The sequence below is a fragment of the Helicoverpa zea genome, chromosome 12 (assembly GCF_022581195.2).
Source record: "Helicoverpa zea isolate HzStark_Cry1AcR chromosome 12, ilHelZeax1.1, whole genome shotgun sequence".
In the NCBI taxonomy this organism is placed as follows: domain Eukaryota; kingdom Metazoa; phylum Arthropoda; class Insecta; order Lepidoptera; family Noctuidae; genus Helicoverpa; species Helicoverpa zea.
In genome coordinates, this window is record NC_061463.1 from 3216661 (window position 1) to 3240648 (window position 23988).

At 37.1% G+C, this 23988-nt stretch overlaps 2 protein-coding genes across 6 annotated transcripts in view; one reads left to right on the forward strand and one right to left on the reverse strand.

Moving 5' to 3' along the window:
• Window positions 1-23988, forward strand: part of LOC124635040 (tyrosine-protein phosphatase Lar) — a 367852-nt gene that overhangs the window by 61641 nt on the left and 282223 nt on the right. The window lies entirely within an intron of this gene.
• On the reverse strand, window positions 2650-5464 carry LOC124635042. Its single transcript, XM_047170807.1, has 2 exons — window positions 5199-5464; window positions 2650-4944 (listed from the first exon to the last, which is right to left on the reverse strand). The coding sequence occupies exons 1-2, from the start codon at window positions 5251-5253 to the stop codon at window positions 2831-2833; spliced, it is 2169 nt and encodes a 722-aa protein (XP_047026763.1). The 5' UTR covers window positions 5254-5464; the 3' UTR covers window positions 2650-2830.

The window sequence follows — 23988 nt, forward strand, 5'->3', positions numbered from 1 at the left end:
GATCCTGACCCAATAATTGAAACACTAGAACTATTTAATGAGCTAGCTAATCTGAAAAACAGAGCACTAATTACCCATGCGGCTAGTGTTGTAACCATTCGCCGGATGCCGGACATCCGATCTAAACTTATGCCGGATACGGACATGCGGCTTAATATACCTACGGTTTAATTATTCATCTTTCAGCTTCATGAGCTGGCAATTATAATGATTCTAATTTGACGGTGTAATGTTGTAGCAGTGTAGGTATATTTTGATGTCGTATGTTCAGACTGTAAATGGTAGATTGTACTACGATTATGTATGTGTCATTCCCTCTATTTACTTGTTTGTAGTGTAATATTGTACTTAAAACTACATCTAATATTGTACTTAAAAAGACATAAGCACAAAAAAAAAATCTCAAGGAATTAAGAACCTCCCCCTTTTTGGGAAGTCGTTAAAAAACATACAAAGGAAAATAAGATGCCAAAATTAGATATCCATCACTGTTTTTTTTTCTTGGCCTTTAAAGGTTATGGCACATTATAGCGGCACCGCAACAGCATGGCTCCACACCAGCATTTAAGGTGTCATTCAATTTAGAGCATTAAATCGTGTATATTATAAGATATTTCGTAATGTCAATATAAAAAAGCCAACGGCGAGCAGTCAGCGTGCTTGCCGCTTCCACACAACTCGACTCGCCGCCCGCGTGCTGCAAGCGAGCGGTCCTCATGCGTACAGCGCGCCGACGGCGTGCTAATTGCGCGCCGACTCCGAGCCGGCAGCGAAACAACGTCATTGCGTCGTGTTCAATCATAACATCAATCATAATCGTCTTAAAATAATATTGAGTTTGCGGTGACAGCAAGCTTACACCTCGCGGCCGGCGCGCGGCCGGCGCGCCAACGGAGCGCCAACGGCGCGCCGACGGCGAGCGGACAGCGCGTGGTTAGCGCGCTGACAGCTAGCCGTAGTCTTAATTCGAGGCGACGCCGTGCTGCTGCCGTGCTGTTGCCGTGCTGCTACAATGTGCCACAAGCTTTAGTATTGTCTCACTGCTGGGCAAAGGCCTACTCATTTTGTCTCCACACCTCTCGATTCTTAGCGAGTTCCAACCAATCAGGTTTGTAGGCGTCAACAATGATTTAAACAACAATAAACCTTATTCCTAAACAAACAAGGTAACAAATCAAAACCTCGTCTCCAAGGTACAATCTTTGTAAACGACACATAATTTACCAATGAGTTTGCTCTAAATTCGACCACTATCGGTATTTACGGGAACGACCATTTTATTGCGCCCTACGGCTGCAGTAGTGTTGCCAAGCGATCGGCCATCGCCGGAGTGTCCGTACTTATGTGATTATTAATGAGTTCTGTGCCTGTGGGATAATTTCGGCTTTAATTTACTAGTAATTGTTGATCTTTTGGTAGTTAATGAAACCTTTCATTATGTTTATTACTCAAGCGTACTTAAGTGACATTCACGTGACCGAATTGGCAGAGTAAGTTACTGAAATCCGACACTAAAAGGGTGAACTTTATCAGAGAATATTAGATTTTTATTGCATATTTTTTCGGTAAATATTTAAAAGAAAAAATCTGTTTGAAAACTATGTACTGAACTAATCCTGTTTCACAAAAAGCTTTTACACGCTAGGCTTGTGTCAGTGAAAAATTAAATGCAATTTTGATGACATTCGCGCTTTGTTTTTATGAAAATAAGTTGTACTAAATACTAAGTAAGTTTTTTTATGTTTTATGAATTTTAAAAAATAAACCGTCTTATTGCACACTCTCTGTATAACTACAAAAGTAAATAAAATGAATCCATAACAACGCGAAAACAATACTCACCCTACATTTTTTTTCTGGCTATGCTTACATTTAATTTACGAAACAAACTTCAACTGAATTTGAGTGGCTCTAAATTTTCCCCAGATCCGTGATATATCTTGTAATTTGTTTTTTAATAACCTTTATCTAAAGAGCGTTCTTTTCAACAAACAAAAGTTTGGAAATAAACAAATTTCATTACTTGCCTATAAATTTTGTAAACAATATCATAAATATCGTTGTATGGCGTTATATTAATTTTTAGTTATATAATCTTTATGTCGTGTCTGTAAAGTTTTATAATTATTATAGTCTTACCAATTAGGTACCTAGTAACCTATTTAATAATAATTATGTGCTTTATGGACCTTCTCTTTTATAAGTAGGTAACTTGTTTAATTCGTGATTTTCGAAGCATTTCTGTAGACATATTTCACAAATTGAAATGAAAAACTAATGATGATTAATACACCGTGACTTTTTAGTCGTCTTACAATGGCAGCCCACTTCATGTATCCAATGACTAGTAGACGTTCATATATAAAAAAATAATATTTATGAGATTTGAATAATTTAAAAATAAAAATTAATTCATTATTATGATGCATGACAGAGATTATAAGAACACCCTGTTGTGAGCGCTGCCCGAATCTTGTATCAATGGAGCGCGGCGCGTTGGGAAGGTACCTACTTTCCACCGTTTCACAGTGTCCGGCGTAGAACAAGCCAGGTGGACAAAAATATTTTTTCATGGTTTTGCAACTAGACCTATTGATTAGTTAATTATGTATTACTATAACATATTTTTTAAAAACAAAATGCGTTGGATTTGTAGTTAAATATTTTATTTCATATATACACAATGATAATACACGAAAACAGAAAAAAAGAAAAAAATATCTAAATTGCTATAAATATTAACACTAATTATATATACACAACCTTAGACTTAACATATTATGTACAAAAAATATAAATATTAATTTAAAGTTTTCTATTTACATTAAAACTAAGTCTCAATATCAGAATCATCGGATTCACAATCCGATGATTCCGAGACAAGATAATCTTCCTCATTTTGTGGAGGCCTTGATGGAATTTGAGGACGAGGCTCTATGGTGGGAGCTATGATGAGCTTTAAGACCTCCGCGCACAATTTATTCGATTTTTTTTTTGGTACTTCCCGGAGGCTATTGATCAGAGGATCAGATGTTATAATCAACATGTTGAGCAAGTCTCTATTCGTGACAAGTCGAGAGCACTTTCTGGTGTTATGCTCTCTAAACCTCCGACAATCTTTATTTCTTGCTTCTTGGGCTTCTTCTGAAAGCTGCCCTATTGGAACTATTGCCGTCTTAACTACTTCTGTGCTATGAATTAACAATTTATGCACAGTAGCAGGCATGTAGTACCACGAATAGAGACTTAGATAAAGTCTTCTTGTCTCGAGACAAAGCTTGTTGAATTCAACAAGATTTATCTCGAAACCAGAACACAATGTTCTCAACAATACATCAAAGTTTTTGATGATTGTAACATCCAATCCTGTGATCCGAGCACTCAGTTCAGGGTTCCCAAAAAAACGTCGAGCTGTGTTTCCATCGTTTGTGGAACCAAATCCAGGCTTTGGCTTGTCCACAATTAATCCCATTTCATGCTTAAATCGTTGTTTGATTTCGTCTGATCGTTGTTTTACACTTGCTTTTTCCTGGGAAGACCTAGCTTGCCATTTTTTTATATCCAACTTATAACTAATGTGTAAAAAGCACTCAAACGAACGAATCCAAGCATGTAATGTTGACAAACCAAAGCCAAAATTATCCTGATTACTGTCAAAATGCCTTCCTTCATCATTCATCATTGTGGGAGTAGCCCCGCAAATATAGCATTTTTGCGATGAATGAGTCTCTGTCAAAGCATTGCACACTTTTCCATCGGTCATTGTCAACAATAACTTGTGCTTAACATAAATTTCAGAACCAGCAAGATCACAAGATGTAGGCTCTAAGTTGTTTATTTGTTCCAAAACCTTATTTGTCTCGATTTTTGTCATTTCCATAGTTTCTTTAACAAAAATGAATTTGATTGGACGACAAAACATCGTGGATGATGGACGAGGATTTTGCCAGATAGTGTTGTTACCTTCGTCAATTAACCTCAGGGGAACAAACGAATAAACAAAAAGAAACTCATCTGTGTCTTCGCTATTCTCAAATCTCTGTTTATAAGCACTATGACCGGAACTTCCGTCACACCCCCATTTACTTATAAGAGTAAACGATGAATTGGGGCTTATATTTGGAAGCACACTTGTGACGACTTCTCTCTGAGCTTCGATTAAGCGTTCTGCTGTTTTATTCAAAATAGCTTGAAGCTCAATTTCTGCTCGAGATTGTGTCACAACAATGTGCTCCTCAGAAGGATAACACCCTTTTTTTGCCTTGACAATGCATTCATATGATGGAAACACATGATGCCCGACTTTCATAGTCCATTTCCTAGTCTGTTTGTATGAGTGAGTTGTTGATTTGGAATCAATATAATACGCTAATGCCTCGTCATTACTTAGCGGTCTATCTCTTTGCACAGCACTTGTTTGTTGAATGTTCAAGCACGCACTTGCGGAAGCTGGATTTTCACCAATGTCTTTAATAACTCTGGCAACGTTTTTTTGTCCAGTTGACCGTGCAGCTACCTCTGCGGCAGTCATTAGTTCCCCAACACTTCGCGATTGTACTAAATCTTCAACTCTACGTTTTTTGGTCTTAAAAGACGCATCTTCAAAGTCTTTTCTAGGCCTTCCGGGCCGAGAAAGTTCAGCGGTTGAGGTAGAAGGTTGCGGTAGAGTCGATCGTACACAAAATTCTATCTCCTGGCCTTCCAGCCACAACTTATTCTTATTAAGGAAACGTTCTTTTGATTTTCCTGAAGACACCCATCTCGTTGCAATTTTTGAAGAAATGCTGGCTAATTTCATCTTAATTTCCCTTTCGCATTCTTCAGTGATATCAGAAAAATTAAACTTAGTTGAAATAAACTCAAATAGACGATCACATCTTTTGTCTTTTTCGTGTTTAAGCCACTCTTCGAAAAACTCTATTTTATTAATAGAGTAAAGCTTTTCTGAAAAAAATGAAAATAAAATAGTTGTACTCAAGTGTGCTACATAAATTATATGTCATAATCATCCACAGACATGCAGCTAAAACATATAAAAAATTCAGCCCGGATACAAGAGGATACATGGCTTTTCCAAGGCAGATAAATTGAAAAACAATGAAAATACATGTTTTTTTTTGTGTATTCACAGATTGTCTATTTTATGAATGTCTATGGCACATAAAAAGATTACAATAAGAATTAAATGTTATACATACCTTCAGAAGTAAAATCCATCACTAAAACTTCCACAAAATTAAGAACTGTCACCATGAGATGTTATTGCAAGTGTCGCGAAAATGCAACTGACCTAATTCTTTGATTGCATTTACCTCATTAGCTCACTTTGATAAACGATGACTCATCAGTATGGAATGTTGGACGTAAACAATTCTTGGAATCGGGGGTTTAGGGGTGTTGTTTACATGTAGAAAGTACCTACTGCCGGGAATTAGATAATGACTTTTGTCCACCTGGCTTGTTCTAGAGCGGACACTGTGCGTTTGTTACGTAAACATTTTTTTTTTTCATATTTTTCTTTGCACCTATTATCTTAATTAATTAAGGCTATAAAATTAATAATCGTGTCTAGTGGTATTTTATGTCGGATAGATTGAGTGGACCACCTTTGTAAGACGACTAAAAAGTCACGGTGTATAAAGGCATACATACTTACTGCATTATTATACCTACTTCTCTCAGTTTGCAAGTTTTAAAAACAAACATACTGTTTAATAGCTCTCTGTAGACGTTAGAAGTTTCACAAGAAAATAGTTGTTGAATGTTTTGCAAATTCATTCGTTGAAAGAAACTTTAAAACTTGGGATAATAGAAACTGGATACATTGTTTTTGCATTGAAACAAACCTTTTAAATGAAGTCCTCTTCAAGGGCATATATACACGCTGCTTACGAATTTTGTTTTCATGTACATTACGCTTTCAAATATTGTCTTTGGTGAAATTAAATTCCCTTTTTACGTTGTAGTAATAGTGCTACTTTTGCCCAAAAAATATTCATATGTGTATTAAATATTTGATTTTAAAGCACCACACACCAATAGCCTGGAGTGAAGTTATGTTTATATAAAAAAAAAACATATAAAACAAAAGAAACATTTCTACAAAATATCATAAACAATAACATCTTTGACACTCTGGTACCTACATAAAGCAGTATAAAGCCAACAAGAAACCTTATTTGGCATTCAAAGTGCAATAAAAACTTATTTCATATATAATATTGTAAAACTTGGTGCGTTGTGTTACTATGGTTGCGGTTGTCGAATGGCCGGCTAGCGAGATATGTTGTGGCTTTCGACTTTACAACTCAACGTATGACGTTAGTTAGGAAATGTGTAAACTTTTCGATGATATTATGTTTAAGGGCTATGTTGGGTAGCGTTTTTGAAGGATTTTCTTAAACAGTCTTGATTTTAAGAATACACTCGTATAAATAAATACAGTGCTTATGTAAAGAAGCATTTGTAAATAGTTGGTAGATTGATCGTGCTTACACTTCTCAGAAGCAAAGTCTGGAAGTTATAAAGACCCAGTTTCTAGTTACTATGTATTACCAACATTCTAAAAATCACTGTTGACATTTGCCATGATAAGATACTTGCCATGATGATTAGAACTGCCTCGTTGGTTTAGTTGTCGCAAGTGTGGCTGCTGAGCACGAGGTCTCGGGTTCGATTCCCGAGTCGGGCTGAAATCGCTTTGTGGGTTTTAGAAGACTTTCACAAAAGCAGCCCGAAGCCTGGAAGTTGGTGATTGATTCACCCGTGCATCGGAGAGCACGTAAATGTCGGTCCTGCGCCTGATCTCTTTCCGGTCGTGTCGGATTCCCGTCCCATCGGGCTATGAGAGTGAAGGAATAGGGAGTGCACCTGTGTCTGCGCAAATGCTTGTGCACTATAATATGTCCTGCGCAGTTGGCTAATCTCCTTACATGAGAACAGCAGCCGTAGCCGATAATCGGCTAGGAGGACATCATCATCATCATCATCATCATCATCATGATGATTAGTACTTAAACTTTGCGGTTCGTTTCTACCAAAACCCTCGGGGTAGATAGACACTAATTTCTATATTGTTTTTAATAAAAAATCTGAACTCGATTTTATATGAAATACCCTCTAACAGTTTGTCATCTAAGTAGGTATACATACGAGTTCATGCGTCATTCGTTGTTTATGATTGCAAACATCATAATGATGATTTGTATGACCAATCGCATTACAATTCTAATATGTATTCTGCAAACCATAATTAATTTAGTGACAGATAAATCTTAATCGTATGCAATAATTGAAACTAAGCAGTTTTAGTTGCATTAGCATAAGTACTCGCTTATCTTGTATGGCTGTTTCATGTTTTGAATATAATACAATGCTCCTTTGTTTACGCTGTATTGATGCATAGTACAAATCAGGAATGTCACTGTCAATTACTTTATCTCATAGAAACAGTTCCTTTGTGATTTCCCTAAATCTTGACTCTTGAGGAAAACATTTCTTATCCACGTTTCTAGAGATGTAATTGACACAATCTGTTTATCAATTCTTAAATTATAGTAAAAGAGAATTGATCTATTTGTATTCTTTTATTACAGTATTAAAACTATTCACTGTAAGTAACTGAAAAACACAAGAAAGGACATAAATAGTAGCGCTTTTCATTTCACATTTGTGGAATGGGACGAAAAATCGAATGACAGTGAAAAAATTTTTAAATAAAAAAATACCCTACATTATCTGCATAGTTCTCCTTAAAATTACGCTTAAACCACACCATTAAAGGCAAAAGTTCCATCCACACTAAACAGAAAGCTGTAAACTTACAGCTTTAGTTTAATTTACGCGCAAGTAATCAACGGAGCAGAGCAGACCAGACCAGCTCTAAATTCTAACATAACATACAACGATTCATAATTTATTCGCAAACTCATCAGTGTAACATCCACAATGGTTGGAGTACATTGCGCGCCGGCGAACAATGGCCTGCGATATTAGCGAACTAAACGAGCAAGTTAGTGAAATCGCTCGGATACGTTTATGCAGTCAGCTTTGAGATAACGGACAGTTTTAGATGAGCGTACCTGGCTTTTGTATTGTTTAATGTGAGGTGTGAAGCTATTGTATTTGCTTGACTAGATTATATTCTTCTTCTTCTATTAATTCTTCACTTTCAATGACGATCATCTGATGTTTATTCCGAACATTGGAAGGTCAATTCAGCCTAATATATGAATCTTAAAGACAGATCCTATCTTATCGCAGTGTGACACTTTTTCATGTCTGCCAAAAAATCGCTTCATGTACTTTACCCACCACAACATCTTCTTTCTCATTCTACCACAAAGATTTCTACATCTTCTACCTTGACCATCTGCATTATATTTTTCCCCGAAAAATTCTCCATTCCATCATCCATTGACCAACAAACTTACATACCACATTTCCAGCACTTAACTGTACCCCTTCACGTTCACACACTATCATAAATGAATAGCAAAGCAACATATATTCAATTTAAAATGCGAGTGGGTTCACGGCACCGAGTATGTGCCACTCTTCTCATAGCACCGTGCATTCAAAAGTAGGTACATAAGCACTGCTTTAGTTACGTTCTCGCCTGCAAGAGTCCTTCGTCTACTTGAATACGTATTTCACTTGCACTTTTGAGTGTTTAAAACTAATGTAAGGACTGTTACTATGAAACATTTTGACTAAATTCAGATTTTCTAAAAGCTATACGCTGTGACGTGGCCTTAAAATTCTTTAAAGTAAATGAACTGGCTGGTATACCTATTTGGAATGTAGGTCTCAATGCATGTTTGGAATTGCGTATTACATAATTCGATTTTTTTAATAGATAAATAGATAGAATATTCTTTATGGCACTCCAAAACAAACATAGACTAAGACATCACAAACAAATATGTGTGAGTACAACGGGCGGTCTTATCGCTCAAAAGCAATCTCTTACAGACAACCTTTGGATTAATACGATCATATTCAAAGCTAGTATTGTCTCATCAGAATATTGACATATTTTTTCTGCTATCTTAGAACCACCGATTAAATATACCCCAAAACATTCACCACCAGTCGTACTCCGCATCAAAGACGCGACGATATGTCTAAACCCCACATTATGTACAAAGCTGGCACATTGAATGAGTTTAGCATAACAGCGGCTGCCACGATGTCGGAAGTACTCCAGTTTGCATTCAATTACGATGTATCAGACAAAAGCCGGAACAAGGAAAAGGACGAAGGATTAGTAAGCTTCGAGTTTTTGTTTGTTGAAGTGCTTTCCTTTTCTAACTCGCGGAAATTGTGAGAACTGTATGACATCGTGCTACTTAATGTTTTGCACACAGCTATGGTACAGGCTAAGGACACTAGGATGAGTAAGTATTGAATTGCGAATGCTTATCTTAAAAGAATATTAAAGAATTAACATTAATAACTTGAGAGATGACGACAGATAGAAGAGTGTAGAAGAAGAAAACATGCTGCACCGACCCCTAATAAAATTGGGATAAGGGCAGGAGGATGATGATTTAAATATTAAAATCTGGTATGCCAAAATACGCTCAAAAAATAGCATAAAGTGAATTGATGTCAAACATAAACATCGAATCTTAAAGGTAGAAATAAGAGGTACAAATAGCTCTGCTTTAAGCCAATCTTGGTCTAGTCTTAATGTAACCTAAGTAATGAACCCAACATTTAGAGAAAGAAGATTTATACCCCATTTCTGTAACCGTTAGTCGGGCTTTTGAAATCAATTCACCGATTAAATTGTTCGCTTAGTAACTGAGAGTGAAAACCAAATGAGAAGCAATGCTTGATGAATGGCTTCAGAACATTGAAAGCTGTTTTGTTAGTTTAGAACTTAAGGCCAGATTCAGGGATTTTTGTAAGGGTTGTAAATAAGGGCAAATTATTACTGGATGCTTATCACGAGCTTGTTAACTGGGTGTCCTGCGTGAGCGACGAACGAGGCGCGACGCGACGCTGCGAACGCGACGAACGCGATCAACTCAACGGCATTCCCTACATGCGGCCTATGTGACAGTCTGCGGCGAGACGCGACGTAACGCGAACTTGTTTTGAGGGCGACCAGATGCGACACCCAGAAGCGTAGATTGTTGTGGGACAAAAAACATTAACATTAAAGAAATCGCTTATTAGTACAAATAAGTTGGAAGAATATTGCTGTCTGTACTTTAAATATGAACTTTCAAGCAAATTGTAACATGAATTGTAACACAACTTCTCCATGATTTGAGAAATAATGACCAAAATCACGTAGGACATTTGTCGCGTATAGCATCGCGTCGCATTACGTCACCTCGTGTTGCGTCGCGTCGCGTCGCGTTCGTCGCTCACGCAGTACACCGCGTTACTCCTACACTCTAAAATATTGGTATATAATAATTTTAGATTCACATAATTTCTAAAGCCCACATTGGCCGGCCATTATCGCAAGCTTTCAAGTTATATCCCAATATAAAGATCAAAATACAAAAAAATCTCCGATTCACCGTGTTACCAGCTATCTGAAATAAAACACGTATTTTATCTATAAAACACAGGTCCTCATTTAATAGCATTCACTTTGATAAGGCGTGTGTACACATTCAACACCTCTCAACGACGCTTCCATTGAAAAGGCTTTTACAATATTTACTGATGTTTTGTTCCTTAAAAAGTTTTTATATTATATACGCCTACGTGCTTAAACCGTGTTAATGCGTCGCAGATTGGAGTAAATGTGTACCTTGCTTTATGTTTTGTTTGAGTATTCATGTGTTGTGTGCTTCTACTAAAACAAGTGTTTCTGTGCCCTAACAAGGATATCTATAAAATTGTTTTTACCTCTGCGGTTTTGCGAAGATTCATATGTTCTGCTCCTAGAAAGGCACCAAGACCATAGGCATAAACCGATTTGAACTTCGAACCATAACTCATTAAGGCAGCTGCAAAGCCCATTTAGGGCAACAAAACACAGTTTTCGCGCAAATCTTAGTCTCCTCAGGCGGTCCATCCACATCTTTCACATGGACGTTCACATAAACAATACAAAACAACATTAATCTAGAAGTGCGACGAGCGAATGTTCATCACGGTCTCGTTGAAACATTTTTATCGTCCTCATTGTTACTGCTACTGGAACACTTTTGTTTCTTCAGGCATTTCCGAACGGCCCGATGTAAATTGTACCCAAAAAGTTTGCGAACGTTGTTTATTATATTACGAACGGATTCGGATGGCGTATCTAGTGAGCGTATGTGTTTTTAAGGCAGGTAGGCATTATGTGAAGTGAGATTCAGCCAATTTTGATCTTTAGATCTTTGGTTTGAAGACTAGCTACAAAATTGATGGTTTTGAACCACTATATTTTATGAAAGTTCTTCCTTAACTTCTTAGATTCATAACCGCAAATGTACATTACGTATAGTTGGATTTTAATCTCTAAGAGGACTCAAAAGTTCGCATCCTACATTCCAGTAAGCCTGAATAGCTGACGCCAATTTCGCACGTGTAATATTGTGCTCGAAAGTGCTTGAAAATGGCAGCCTTTAGCACTATATTAACACGAATTGATGACGAAAGGAGAGGCGATAGCTGTTACATTTTCGTTTTGTTTCGAATATGTCCATCGAATGTAATAGAGGATTTGAGGGTCCTTATAAATTCTGGAATATTCCACTATTTTACTTTTCTCCCGGTCCGTGTGTATCTAATTTTGGCCGCACTGATGCTACGTTCATTTCTCTCGTATTTGAATTTCAATTGCTTACACATTACTGTTTTTATTCTATGGTGTGATAGGTTTGAGGTTCTAACAAGTTTATAACTTTTATAGTTCTATCAAAAATTTTATTTCTTAAAATATAAATTTAATACTCGATTAAATTCAGTTATTAATCTGATACTTTATACATATTTGCTTAAATAACATTTGCACTATTTATTATCTGTGCCTCTTTTATTCATAACAAGATGGATGTTCTAAAAGGCCATAAATCAAATGAATGTTTATTCGAATACACATTACGACTTGCGGAAACATGACAACTACCCAATCCCCGACTTTTTAATCCCGACGTAGAGTGGCTCTTTAGTGGTCGAGTTTCGCGTTACCAGTACAATGTCCTTTGAGCATTCATGTTTTTGCAAAATGCAATAATACTCGGCCACCGAGTCTTTGTCTGACGAGAACCACAATAAATACTTTTTGCCCCTATTTGTCAACTGCGAGGGTAGTTTTTATGCGTTAAGAATATTTGCTTATTGTTTCAAGCGCTTTGATTGGTGACTCGCGCTGTTTTTGTTTGTTAGCGACGAGTTATTGTGTTTTTGGTAAGTGTATTTTGTGAAATTGGCTGCTTTATTTGCCTTTTACGAATGTACATAGTTGGGATTATTCGTAGATTTCCAGACATTTCAATTAACTTGATTAACGGATAAATTAGGTTCATATGCATTTGTAGATGACCTGCTATACTATCATCAAACCTTTTTCGAGCTCACAAAGTCCAGCTGCCATGTTCTAGTTAGGGTTCGAAACATCTAATCACAGGACACGACATCTGGTCTGCTATCGATCATCCGGGCTTGCAATTTTCCGGCCGCGCGCCCAAATCCGTCCGCGTAGGATCATCCTGACCGATAATGCGTCACGACTCACGAGTCGCCCCTTATTCAATTTTTATCTCACACGAGAGAAGTGAAATATGGTGGCTCTGATTTATTTAAATTTTGAACCTGGATTCTACGAGATTGCCACTGAAAATTTTATTATGTTTTAGAAGACATTCCCAGCTGTGATTCTCCTACGCTTAAAGCTAAAGCTTTAGCTACCCAGATAGCTGATTAGATGACAAGTAAACTATGGTCTGAAATGGCAAATACTCCTAACAATGTTATTACAAGGCAACCACCATTATCTTATCAAAATAATAGTAAACCAACTGCCGTCAATGTATTCCTTAATCGCTAAACAGTCAACAATCTAGCCGATGTATTTACATAGATACGCGGCCAATCAGGTGATAAACATTAGCGAATGTGTTCTACATTAGCATAATGTACAATACTGACCTATTACAGACTATTGTATGTACATTTGATGCTAATTGGACGGTTAATGCGCCCCGATTGATATTGTCGTCGTGGAGTTTTATTTGGTCGTTTTCGTTGTTGAGGGAATCAATTTTGATTTTATGGCAGTCATCAAAAAATTCGTAATTGCAGCATAAACAGGGTGTTCGAAGATGACAGCCAATCCCATACATGGATCAATCATACTTAAAGTAGCAAGCCCGTTCAAATACTCTAATTTTATAAACATTGTTGTAACAATACTAAAATCATTGCCAAAAACCTTTTCCAATATTTTTTTTAACTATCCAAAAATAATCCAAAATCACACACAATTCTTCAACATTTTTTACACCAAAACACGTGTAGTAGAGGGACCGTAATAAGTTGTGTCGTCTGCTTCGCAAGGGTTGACGTTTAAACTTTAGCTGTGATGTTTACTGCCCCTCCCAGCCCGGGCCACTTAAAACGCCACATAAAATTTGCTGAACCAACTTGCCTAGATGCGGCAAGACCTGTTTGCTTTGTTGATGAAATGTCAATGAAGGTTTGTGGAGTCATGGAGTTAATTAGGTTACGGGTGCTGCTGGAGTTTGATGTAGTGGCTTCGCGTCAACTTTAAAGATTGGTACTAATTTTAGAACTGGAATTGGTTGAGTTAACGATTCCTGTCACGGATGTTGGGCGTTTGAATTAAGGAGTTCTTGAACAGTGAAAGCAATAAATAAGTCTTGATAAGTAATACGATTAGTTCTTTGCAAAGTATTTTCTCATTTCATCCTCAGCTTAAATCATAACAACACTTTGTAACAAAATATTATAGAGAATATAAAATGAGCACTTCCAGAACGTCTTACCTCCGAACATAAAACCTTAAGCAGATAATTCAAGCTAGTTGCGTTTGAGTCGCCACCTGGGAACTCCTAATTGCCTCAACACATCCTGCGAGGACCTTAGGTGTCGTACACACGTCCTGTTTTACTACACATAAAATTAAGGACACTAATCACAGTAGATTCCATTGGGTGATCCCATTTTGCACACAAACGGAAATTAGGTCACATCTCTCGGAGAATTTAGCGGCACTTATTTGGAAACCTCAATTTAGTGTTTATAGAATTGCCCTCGAACAAACGGCTGATTGGGAGCACTAAAAAGATTTTACTGTTATTCTTAATAGTATATGGAGCGATAACCTTGATGGAAATGAAATTGATGAAGTTAATCAGTTTTTACATTAACTAGTTTCAAGTGTTTTTAATATTGCAATAAACTTAAGAAACGACTATTTGGTCGGGTGATTAGGTACCAAATGTTCGCGTGTGATTTAAAATTCCTTTATGCTTTAGTCGTAAGCGGCACTGTGAATTATTGCAAAGTTCATTTTTTAGGAAATGGGGAACGCCTCTTGGAAATAAGTTGTTATGAATTTACATTCCACTGTGACGTAAGATTTTTCTTTTATTTTGGAAAAGTTACAGTATTCTGGTGACTTGTGGCTCATTTTGGCATGATGATATTAAAATATGCCACTCATCATGAAGTTTACGTAATAAGGTTGCGGATGGTCTAAAACTTTGATCCTTAAGAATTCCGGATGACGATAAGAATAAACACATTCCGTCAGTATGTACAACTTTGTACAAACTTTCTCTTTCAGCTAAAAGATTGGATTGCTTCCTTTTGTCCTTTTTTATTTTCTTCGAGCAGTTTTATTTTCCTTACTGCGTTTTAACGTCTTCGGACTACGTTACAGTTTTCTGAATACAAAATTATTTTCTATTTAATATTTGTTTGTGTAAGACTATCTGGAGTATCAAAGGCGTTAAGAAATTCAATTTGGGCGATATACATTCAGTGTTTTCTCTATAAAGGATCGGGTTTAATTTAAACAAAAGCCGTAAACTGGGTGGCTTAACGAGTAGTCACGAGTGCTTGGAGGGCCCTAGGCGCGAACTTGTCCCACTTTATGTATCTAATCTATAGAAGATAATGACTTCGCAAATAAGGTCCCTTTTGTTGCCTTTGATTCTTCGTGATATTTTGCTTCTAGTCATACTTTTTTATTTAAACAGCGTCTCAATAGTAATAAGTATGTACCTACCGGCTATGTATCAGATCGTAGTTCAACGAATTCAATTTTAAGTTCTCTTCAACTTTTAATGTTGTTTATTTGTTAGCTGTTTGTGTATCGTTTTCTATTATAAGTTAAAGGTTTTCATGAATAAAGTTAAGTAAACAATTTTTGACCACCTCTAAGTCAGATTTGTTTATTTTCGCAACAGAGTCAGTAAAAAGAAGACAGATTACAAATAATCATTACGTTCCAAAACCAATTGCATCGCTATTCAGTTCCGCACCTGAACGAACTCTTTCAAATACAATGTCACTTACGCGTAGGCATTTTATTCGTCTATTATTTTCTTCGCAAGATTTATAAGTCGATCGTGCGAAGTTGTGCGGACGGGAGCGAACGAAAACTTTCATAATAACTGCGGATAAGTGTAAGCGCGGCTCGCAGCACGTAGGTATATAGATTGACGCCCGGCTCTCTAGTTTCGATCACGTTCAAAGAGATTTGCTCGGATTTCGTACGAAATCGATATCGGATCTAAATGATCGCGTCTTTATTATAGTTAGAGAGATTGTAGCATATCAAATGTTTTCAGAATATACGAACTGAGTGAATGTTTTAGTTTGAAACTTTTTGAATAGGCTATTTTACGGCCCATTACCGAGGAAAGGTCTATTCGTTTTTTCTTTTGCGTATCTCGGGCCGTTAGGTCGCTATGCTGGAGATGTTATCATCAGTCGGACACCTGATGGTTATCACGGCTTAGGGGCTCGTTGAACCGCAAATCGTATTATAACTTGCATTGTTAATCGAAGACCTTGAGAATTTTTTACGTACATCTTTTTTATATACAGGAATATAACTGAATGTAAATAAAGGGACATTTTTCCGCTCAAACAACGTAATTCTCACGTATCAGCGCCTCTTAAGACATCAATTAAGACCTTAAAAAGCACGTACATCGATTCTATTAACAATAAACAAAAATTAGCTTGGTCACGACGGCTGTAAGCCACTATTTATCTGGTCTCTGTAAGGGAGTAATTTCACACGGGCGTCACGTCTTCCCACTAGTTGTCGGCCAGATATATTGAGCGAGCTGCTGTACCCACTACTTGGGCCTAAGGTCACCGTATTAATGGTGAATGAATTTATAAAGCGCATAGAAAGATTTTTGGGGCTTGTTGGGCCCTTTTCGTAGGGCCATAGAATTTTTTAATGTGGTGGTAAATTACTAGGTTAGTAGTGGTTATACTGTATGAACACAGTAATCCAACAATTACCTACCTACATGCTTTTGTTTTCTCAAGATCGCCACCACCTGATTTACAACAGCCATTTGTTACCACAGATGTTTAATATCAACCATCTCGCAATAGAAGAAATACAAGGATTATTCTCATGAATTTCTACATAAATGTAACAAATAACAATAGTTTCTTATTCGCGTGACTGCAATAATGGAAAACATAAATCTAAAGAGACAAATTGGTGTCCGGACAGCGACTGTGGCCTGAAGACGCGGACGCCTCTGTCTGCTTTCATGCCTCTTGACAACGCTTTAGTTGCGTACAAAAACACCTCTATCTTCGTGTCACCTCACCTTTATGTCAAAGGAACAAAGTCGGTTTTGCCTCCCCAAAACTGCGCCAAAACAGAACAGCCACCATATCGCACAAACATACTTTATGCGGTTCCAAACATCCTTACACCGTTGTAATAAAGTTGTGTTTCGCTTACATCACAGCTTTGACGTTTGGTGCGGTTGCGACTGCGTGTAGTCCGAGTTAATTCGGAACCGGTCACGTCTCGTTGCCGGCGTCGGACCAACCAGACAGACTGACATAGAAAATGTCGCTTACGTTCGTTCTCGTTGTTGCACGTATAACTTTTTGCTTCTGTTTACTTGATATGTGAATAGTTGCAATAGTGTTTGAATTTTATAACTGTTCTGAGGTTGTTGCATTAGTTCTATCGTTGTTATATCTAACTCGGTTTGTTTGTTGTACTAATCTGGCGTAGTTAGATTCGGACTGACAGTTGAGAACTGCGTTTGTAGTGTAGTAAGCTGTGTCGAAAGGGACAGCTTGTTGAATCCGTTTACGTTGTCTATTGATATTAGAATCTATCGTGACGTTCCTAACGCTAACAGAACGTCTTGAGAAATTCAATATTGTTAAGACAAGAAATAACTGTGAGTATGTTTTAATTTGTTGTTCTAAAATATTCTTTGGTATTCAATAAAAATGATTTTTAAAGAAATAAATACCTTTCATATTGACAAACCGTAACTTATGTCAAACCGAACAAAACTATCAAGAGCTTTACATGAGCAGCATACATCCTTACCACATGAAAAACCCGGCGGTTGTTCGAAACGAACGGTTTTCCAGGAACGAGTTGAATCCTTGCTGTGCTTCGTTGAGTGGACCAACGTGTCTGTGGACAGTACACAAGAGCTTAGCTTTTACTTAGAATTAAAGATTTCGTTTCAGTCCAAACCATAGATGCAACCATCTTCAAAATTATTCATGCTCGTTTTAGTGACTTCATACAAACAACAATAATAATAAGCAGAATTGTTACGAATCGCAATATTTTCGGTTTGGTACTTTTAGGTGAAGAAAAAATAAAACCAACTCCAGTATTCGCCTTCCAGCACAACAATAAATCAAAACTGAGACAAAGAATTTTAAAACCATACCCGCTTTCGCATTACAATTCCTCGACCAAAATACATAAAACATATTCGTAACAAAACCAGTATATTTCTGAGAGAATAGCATACATTACAAAACTTGCAACAAAGGAAACTAAAACTAAATTCGGTCATTTCTAGACGAAGTTTGTCAAGAAGCAAATTAGTGGGCGAGTAAGAAACGCTGCGGTATGTGCCGGACGGGTGACTTCCACGGCCGCAATTTGAAGTCGCACATGGAATTCGCGACTTTCAATTCCGACTTCCATATATAATTCTGTGAGAAAATAATGCCATTTTGAAAATTTTACATTGACATCATTGGATATCTGGAAATGGTCTTGCATTGTAAGGATATTCTCAATATACTTATAATAGTTGCCATAGAGACGAATTCTTGTTAATAACTGCGATAATAAGAGAGAAATTGACGGCCTCTCCAAATAAATTGTAGGTATAAGAAATAACAAAAGAATGATCTCTGGCAATCACATAATTTTCCTGTCGAAAATAAACCGATTGTATTTACAAGCAAACAACCCGCAACGCCTATAAAAATTAAATCACCGTTCTAAAATGCCTACCACTTGTAAAGCACTGTATACTTGTATTTTTGTGCAACGTATATTTAACCCTATTATGCAAATAGACCATGTTTGTTATGCGCGATTAGAAAAACGAGCTCCAACACGGACGCTATTTGACTTTAGACCCTGAATTAGTGACGTTAGAATAGTTCAGGATTTCCTAAGTCTTACATTGTCACTTTTTACGTATCAAGTATGAGTTAAAGTACGTAAGTACAAGGCCCATTGTGATGAATGTTTTAGAAGTAAATTTTATTTCATTGGCGCACGCTCTTTGCATTTAATAAGTTCTCAAGTACAGTGAAGTGTCGTTCTCGTACGAAAGCGCCAATTATTCTTGACGATTATGTCTGTAGTGGGCTTAAAATGCTTTCAGTGTTTTGACTGTACTCAAAGACTTAAATGGTCGCAAATGAATGTGCTTCGTTTATTCTCGTTACTTTTTTGTGTTAATTAAAATTAAAGTAATTTCGTAAAAACTAAAAGCTTGCGGCTTTTAGAAGATTTTACAGTGTCCTTTATGTATTTTTGCGTAATCCGAGACCTTTTGGCATTCAGTTGGCATTTAGAGATAGTTCAGATGTTAAGTCTAACAAAAACAAAAGAAGCTTGTGACCTCTGAAATTCTTAATATGCATTAAGTCACTTTCGGGCGTATTCGTTAATTTCCCCGTGTATTTACCCACCTCTTACGGCGCCCGCTCTATTAGATTATCTGAATTTATTTTCCTTTCCCGTAGTTGAGCTAATGTTCGTTGTTGTCACACGCCTCAAGGAAACTATTATGAAGGGGATAAAACAGGTGGTACTTAGCTGTATCTACGTGTTACCGTTAAGAAAGTTTGTTTTCCTCTAACTGCGTCAGATAGAGAAGTCAATAAGGTTTAATGCGATGTATGTGTTGTGGGTAGTTTGCGTGTAGCACTCAGCAGGGGTGGGGGTAATGATTGTGTCATTATCGGTCGAATTGTTGACGCGGACGGACGTTATTGTGCGTGTGTTTGATAAATCACAAATTCACATAATCGTACACGTTTTAATTTAATATGCTTGCAACTAAATAATTCTAGTATTCGAACTGGGTTAATAGAAATTCTGTATCATTGAACACTAAACAAAACATAAAATATTCACACATAAAGCTGTAAAACGAGTTAGTAACGGCACCATAAACGTTTCGCCCTATACTAGTTCCCCAGAAAACTCATAGATAACCTATGGAAGCATACCGCACTCTTTCGAACTATGCAACTAATAACGGACGGAGTATTTATGACTCGGCCGCAACGTGCAGTAATTGCAACTTATGATGATTTGTAGCTCCGGCTGACTTAAACTTTCTAGGCAACTCCTAGGCAAACATATTATGTTCTTTGTTGATGGGTGTTGTAGTAAAACCGATGTTGTGAGCCTCGTTATTTATGTTCTCTTGTATATTTGTTGTGATAATGTAAAACTGCTTTAATGGCGCGAACTATAATGACTTGTTTTAACGTTCATTCTCTCCAGCCATTCGTCTTTTGACCGTATTAAGCGTTCTCAAAGAATAAATTATGAGCTGTACTTTGTAATGCGTTGTAGCTTTAGATATAATCAGTGCGTCATATACCGGACTTAGTGCAAACTAAATTCTCTTTACGGCACTTAATTAATGACGTCACAATTCGCTCCAGTGTTGCCATCACTAAGCTGATGTTACAACAACCAAAATGCAATATGTAGTAGCTTTTAGTTGGCGATTGACGGCTTGCATGAAATAGCACTTTGGTTATACAATGCGTCTTCCTGGAGATAGATATGAGCTATCGTGTAATAGATTACTTGTCCGTGCAGATTCTGCCTTGAGAGCAAACATTGATTGAAACCGTCACATATTATGTTACCTAAACGGTCGTTGTAACATTGAATCTGAATGAAACATTGACTGAACTGAAAACACTCAAGCACTAAAATTAAATCCCGTTGCAAAGTACCTAAATGAACCAATTCCAGATTCAATTAACAAAAACCTATAGTTACCTCCAAATTCAAGCATTCTCTTAATAAACAGTCGATGAAAGGGCGAGGAAAAACGCCAAATCGATTTCAATTAAGGTGTCTAATCGATTAGCGACAGAATTATCAGCGCAAACAATAGAGTAGGTACCTAACGGCACCTCGCCTCCCTTGTCACTGGGGCTCCGGGATAATCGAGTTGAGATCAGAATAAACAGCCGGCTTTGTAGGCCTTCCCGAAATATGGCCTAATTGATGTGCATTTAATCTGTTAGTACAAACACTGAGATAGTTCGGATTAGACTGAAACCTGTAGATTTAGGAGCTGTTACCCATAAACTACAAACCCACCCCTTAAATGTAAATCTGTTTATTTTTAAATGTGTCGGAGCAAATTGCCTGAACATTTAACAAAAATAAATTCACCAACCCCTCGTCCAAATTCGTTCACAAACAACTCAATGGCAAAAAAGTTAAATCCAAAACTCCCAATGCCAATTTCCGTACAAAAAACGGAATAACAGCTCTCAAACATCAAGATCAACATAAATAACGTTATAATTCTTTTTAAATTTATTACACAATTTATTCCCACCTGGCCCCATTCCCGTCCATTTGGTACCGTCACCCTAACTTGGGCCGATCGTCGCCCAATAAAACACCTCATTCTATGGAGATCCCTACAGATACGATCTTTGCGTTCCCGTACACTTTATTGGGTAAATAATACCGCTTTGTCCCCTTGTAATTGTTTCCCTTTTCTCGCCCTTTATTACGATGATTCAGGGTTTATTAAAAGAATTTGTTTCGCCTAATTAGGTTTTTTTTAACGTGTTTAAATTTCGGTTGATTGTAAATTGAGCTTGTTTTTGTAAACGTACAAATTGTTTTGTTTGAGAATTTAATACGATTAGTTCTCAGAAGCAGCTTTTAATTTTAGCTTCAAGAGTTAATAAATACACCGCGTCTAAGTTCATCTTAAGAGAGATGAATGAATGCAAATAGAGTTGTGGTACAACCGTGCTTAATTAAGCGAGTGCAAATTTAATTCCATCTTAGAGTTTTTCCGCAAGACATACTAAGATTAATTTTAGTGCTTGGGAGAGACTCGTGATGTTCATGTAGTAGTTTAGCTTTTAGCTCACGTGTGCCTGCTGGCTGTCCTGTTTACGTTAAATGCAGCATCTATCGAACACCTGCGCGCCGATCTATAGCGAGGACATGACCGTAATGTATTGCCAACTTAGGAACAGCATTACGAGACTTTTCGGTAATGGAGTGCTCCGTAATTGTGTTACGAACTTTTGTCTAAGACATCCGAACGTATTATTGTATCGTAAACCTACTACCGATCATTTCCACACGTTCCTAAAGTTTATTTTCTTAACAAAAACTGTAGCTGTGTTCACTTCAGTGGATGATAATTAAATAAGTAAACTGCATCTGAGAATCCAATAACAGTGCAATCTGAGAAATGCAATATGTTGGGATTTAATTAAAACAAACCCTTGCCGGTAGTATAAATACTGCAGCAAATGCCGACACAGGTTAAAAAGAAAATATTGATAGCACCTGAATGTTGGAAAACAGAACAACTGTCTTAATTAATACAAAAAAAAAAACCATCTAATACTAACTTGGTTCGAACATTGCCTCTTTTAGCAGAAAATGTTTGATTTATCCAGATTTTAATTAAAAACCATCGTCAGCCACCCCCATCCTTAATATATTCTATCAAAATGCAAAATGAAGTATTTCGCCGAGTGTTAAAACAAGTGAATATCGAGCTCTCCGAATTCAAGCTCTCCAAGATGGAAATATTTTGGAATATTCCAGAAGGTAATAATTTGTATGCGTGTCTCTTCGATGGCACTCTATTGGCAATATCTTAAATTGATATTTGACACAGTATAGCCTCCCGAGTTCTCATGTGACTTTTACGACTATCTTTATTTCCCTTAAATATACATTAGCTGGTACCTATTTTGAGTGTATGTATATTTTTTTCCGTTTTGGATCGACGGTCCCGACAGCTTCCATATATTGATGAGTAATTTAGATATTGATGCTGGCGCGCTGGGAATGTGATCTCGGTACTCTGACATTTTGCTAAGAAAGATTGTTATTGAGGATATGTTGGGAGGAAAATTTTCCATTTATAATTTAAGCGTATCCGTGTAGAAAATATACCTGAAAAATTCCCCGGGAGAGATGTTCAAAATGATCATTGGCAGTATTATTTTCAGCTATTCAAGTTTCTTATCTTAGGTAATATACATTTTAGAGAACGTAACTCATTCGTTTTCCGTCGTTCTTGCTCCAAAATCCTAGATTGTACCAACATTTTGCTGAGTCATGCATGTTGCGAATCCATGTTTTACGTTGCAAGTCAGGTACTAGGTACGTCTAGACATGTAAACCGACTCCAAGACTTACGGTTGGAAATTTAAAGTGCTCATAAACATCGCAATCGATTACTCCCGAGTCTTAGGAAGCCACGCGAGCCTTGCAAATCACAAACTATATGCGCCTTACGTTGCAACTTGGTCACAGTTTCGGCTGTACTTCCTTACCTTTCTTCCTTTGTTGGCAGAGTGAGAGAGGGTTACCTTCTGTTAATTTTTACTCAATTCTCGGCGAACACATTAAGTTAATTCGTTCCTGAGCTCGTGCACTCAACAGTAAGTTAGGAAGAACGTGAGATGAGAATGGTTCTTACGTTTTGTGTTCCTAAGGTTTTCTATTTGTTATTTGATTATTGTTTATGGGCCGAAAACGGACCTTTTTGCACAAAGAGGAGGAAAGGAGTTTCAGGCGGCGGAGGTTGCTTGTTTACTTTATAAAGAATATTTTATTCACCGAACTTGGGCTGTTTTTAATAATTATTATCTCGTGCGTGATTTTTGCTTAAGTACTCTAATATTTATCTCTGTGTCAGTATTATTAAAAGTCACTACGCTTCAAAATGAGTACAATTCTTGATACTCTTTAAGGCAAATACCAATAAAAGTGTCGAGTCACGCTGTCAATCACCTATTACTCTATGAATGTATTAACACCTAATGGTTCCCGGGCCACTGAACTCGGCTTTCAATATTTTATTTGAACAACGAAATTGTATTTCGTATTGCTTTTGAAATTTTCCTGTTTATAGTCATTCAGAGAATGTTTATAGTCGGCCATTCAGAGAATGCGTTCCTGACACGTCGCGATTGAACTGACGACGTAATAACATTCATTGATTATTGATATAATAATGTTGTTTTAATGCTCCTCAATTGTTAAAACGGTAAACAACCAGCAAAAATATTTTTATCGTAACTGCAACGCCATTGCAAAGTTACGTCGTCAGTTCAATCGCGACGTGTCAGGAACGCATTCTCTGAATGGCCGAACTATAATGTCATACATATGACACCTGTCACTTAAGTATTTGTTTCTTAAATATTTTAAATAAAGAATAAAAACAGCTTCTTAATTTCAGCCCCTTCAGCTGGGTTACGGCTCAAGAGGGGGCTGCGAGGCTGCCGTGC

Coding starts and splice junctions, on each gene's coding strand:
- LOC124635042 (XM_047170807.1), bottom strand. CDS start 5,253: ATGGTGACAGTTCTTAATTTTGTGGAAGTTTTAGTGATGGATTTTACT. Junction 4,945..5,198: donor GATGGATTTTACTTCTGAAG/GTATGTATAACA, acceptor CATTTTTTTCAG/AAAAGCTTTACTCTATTAAT.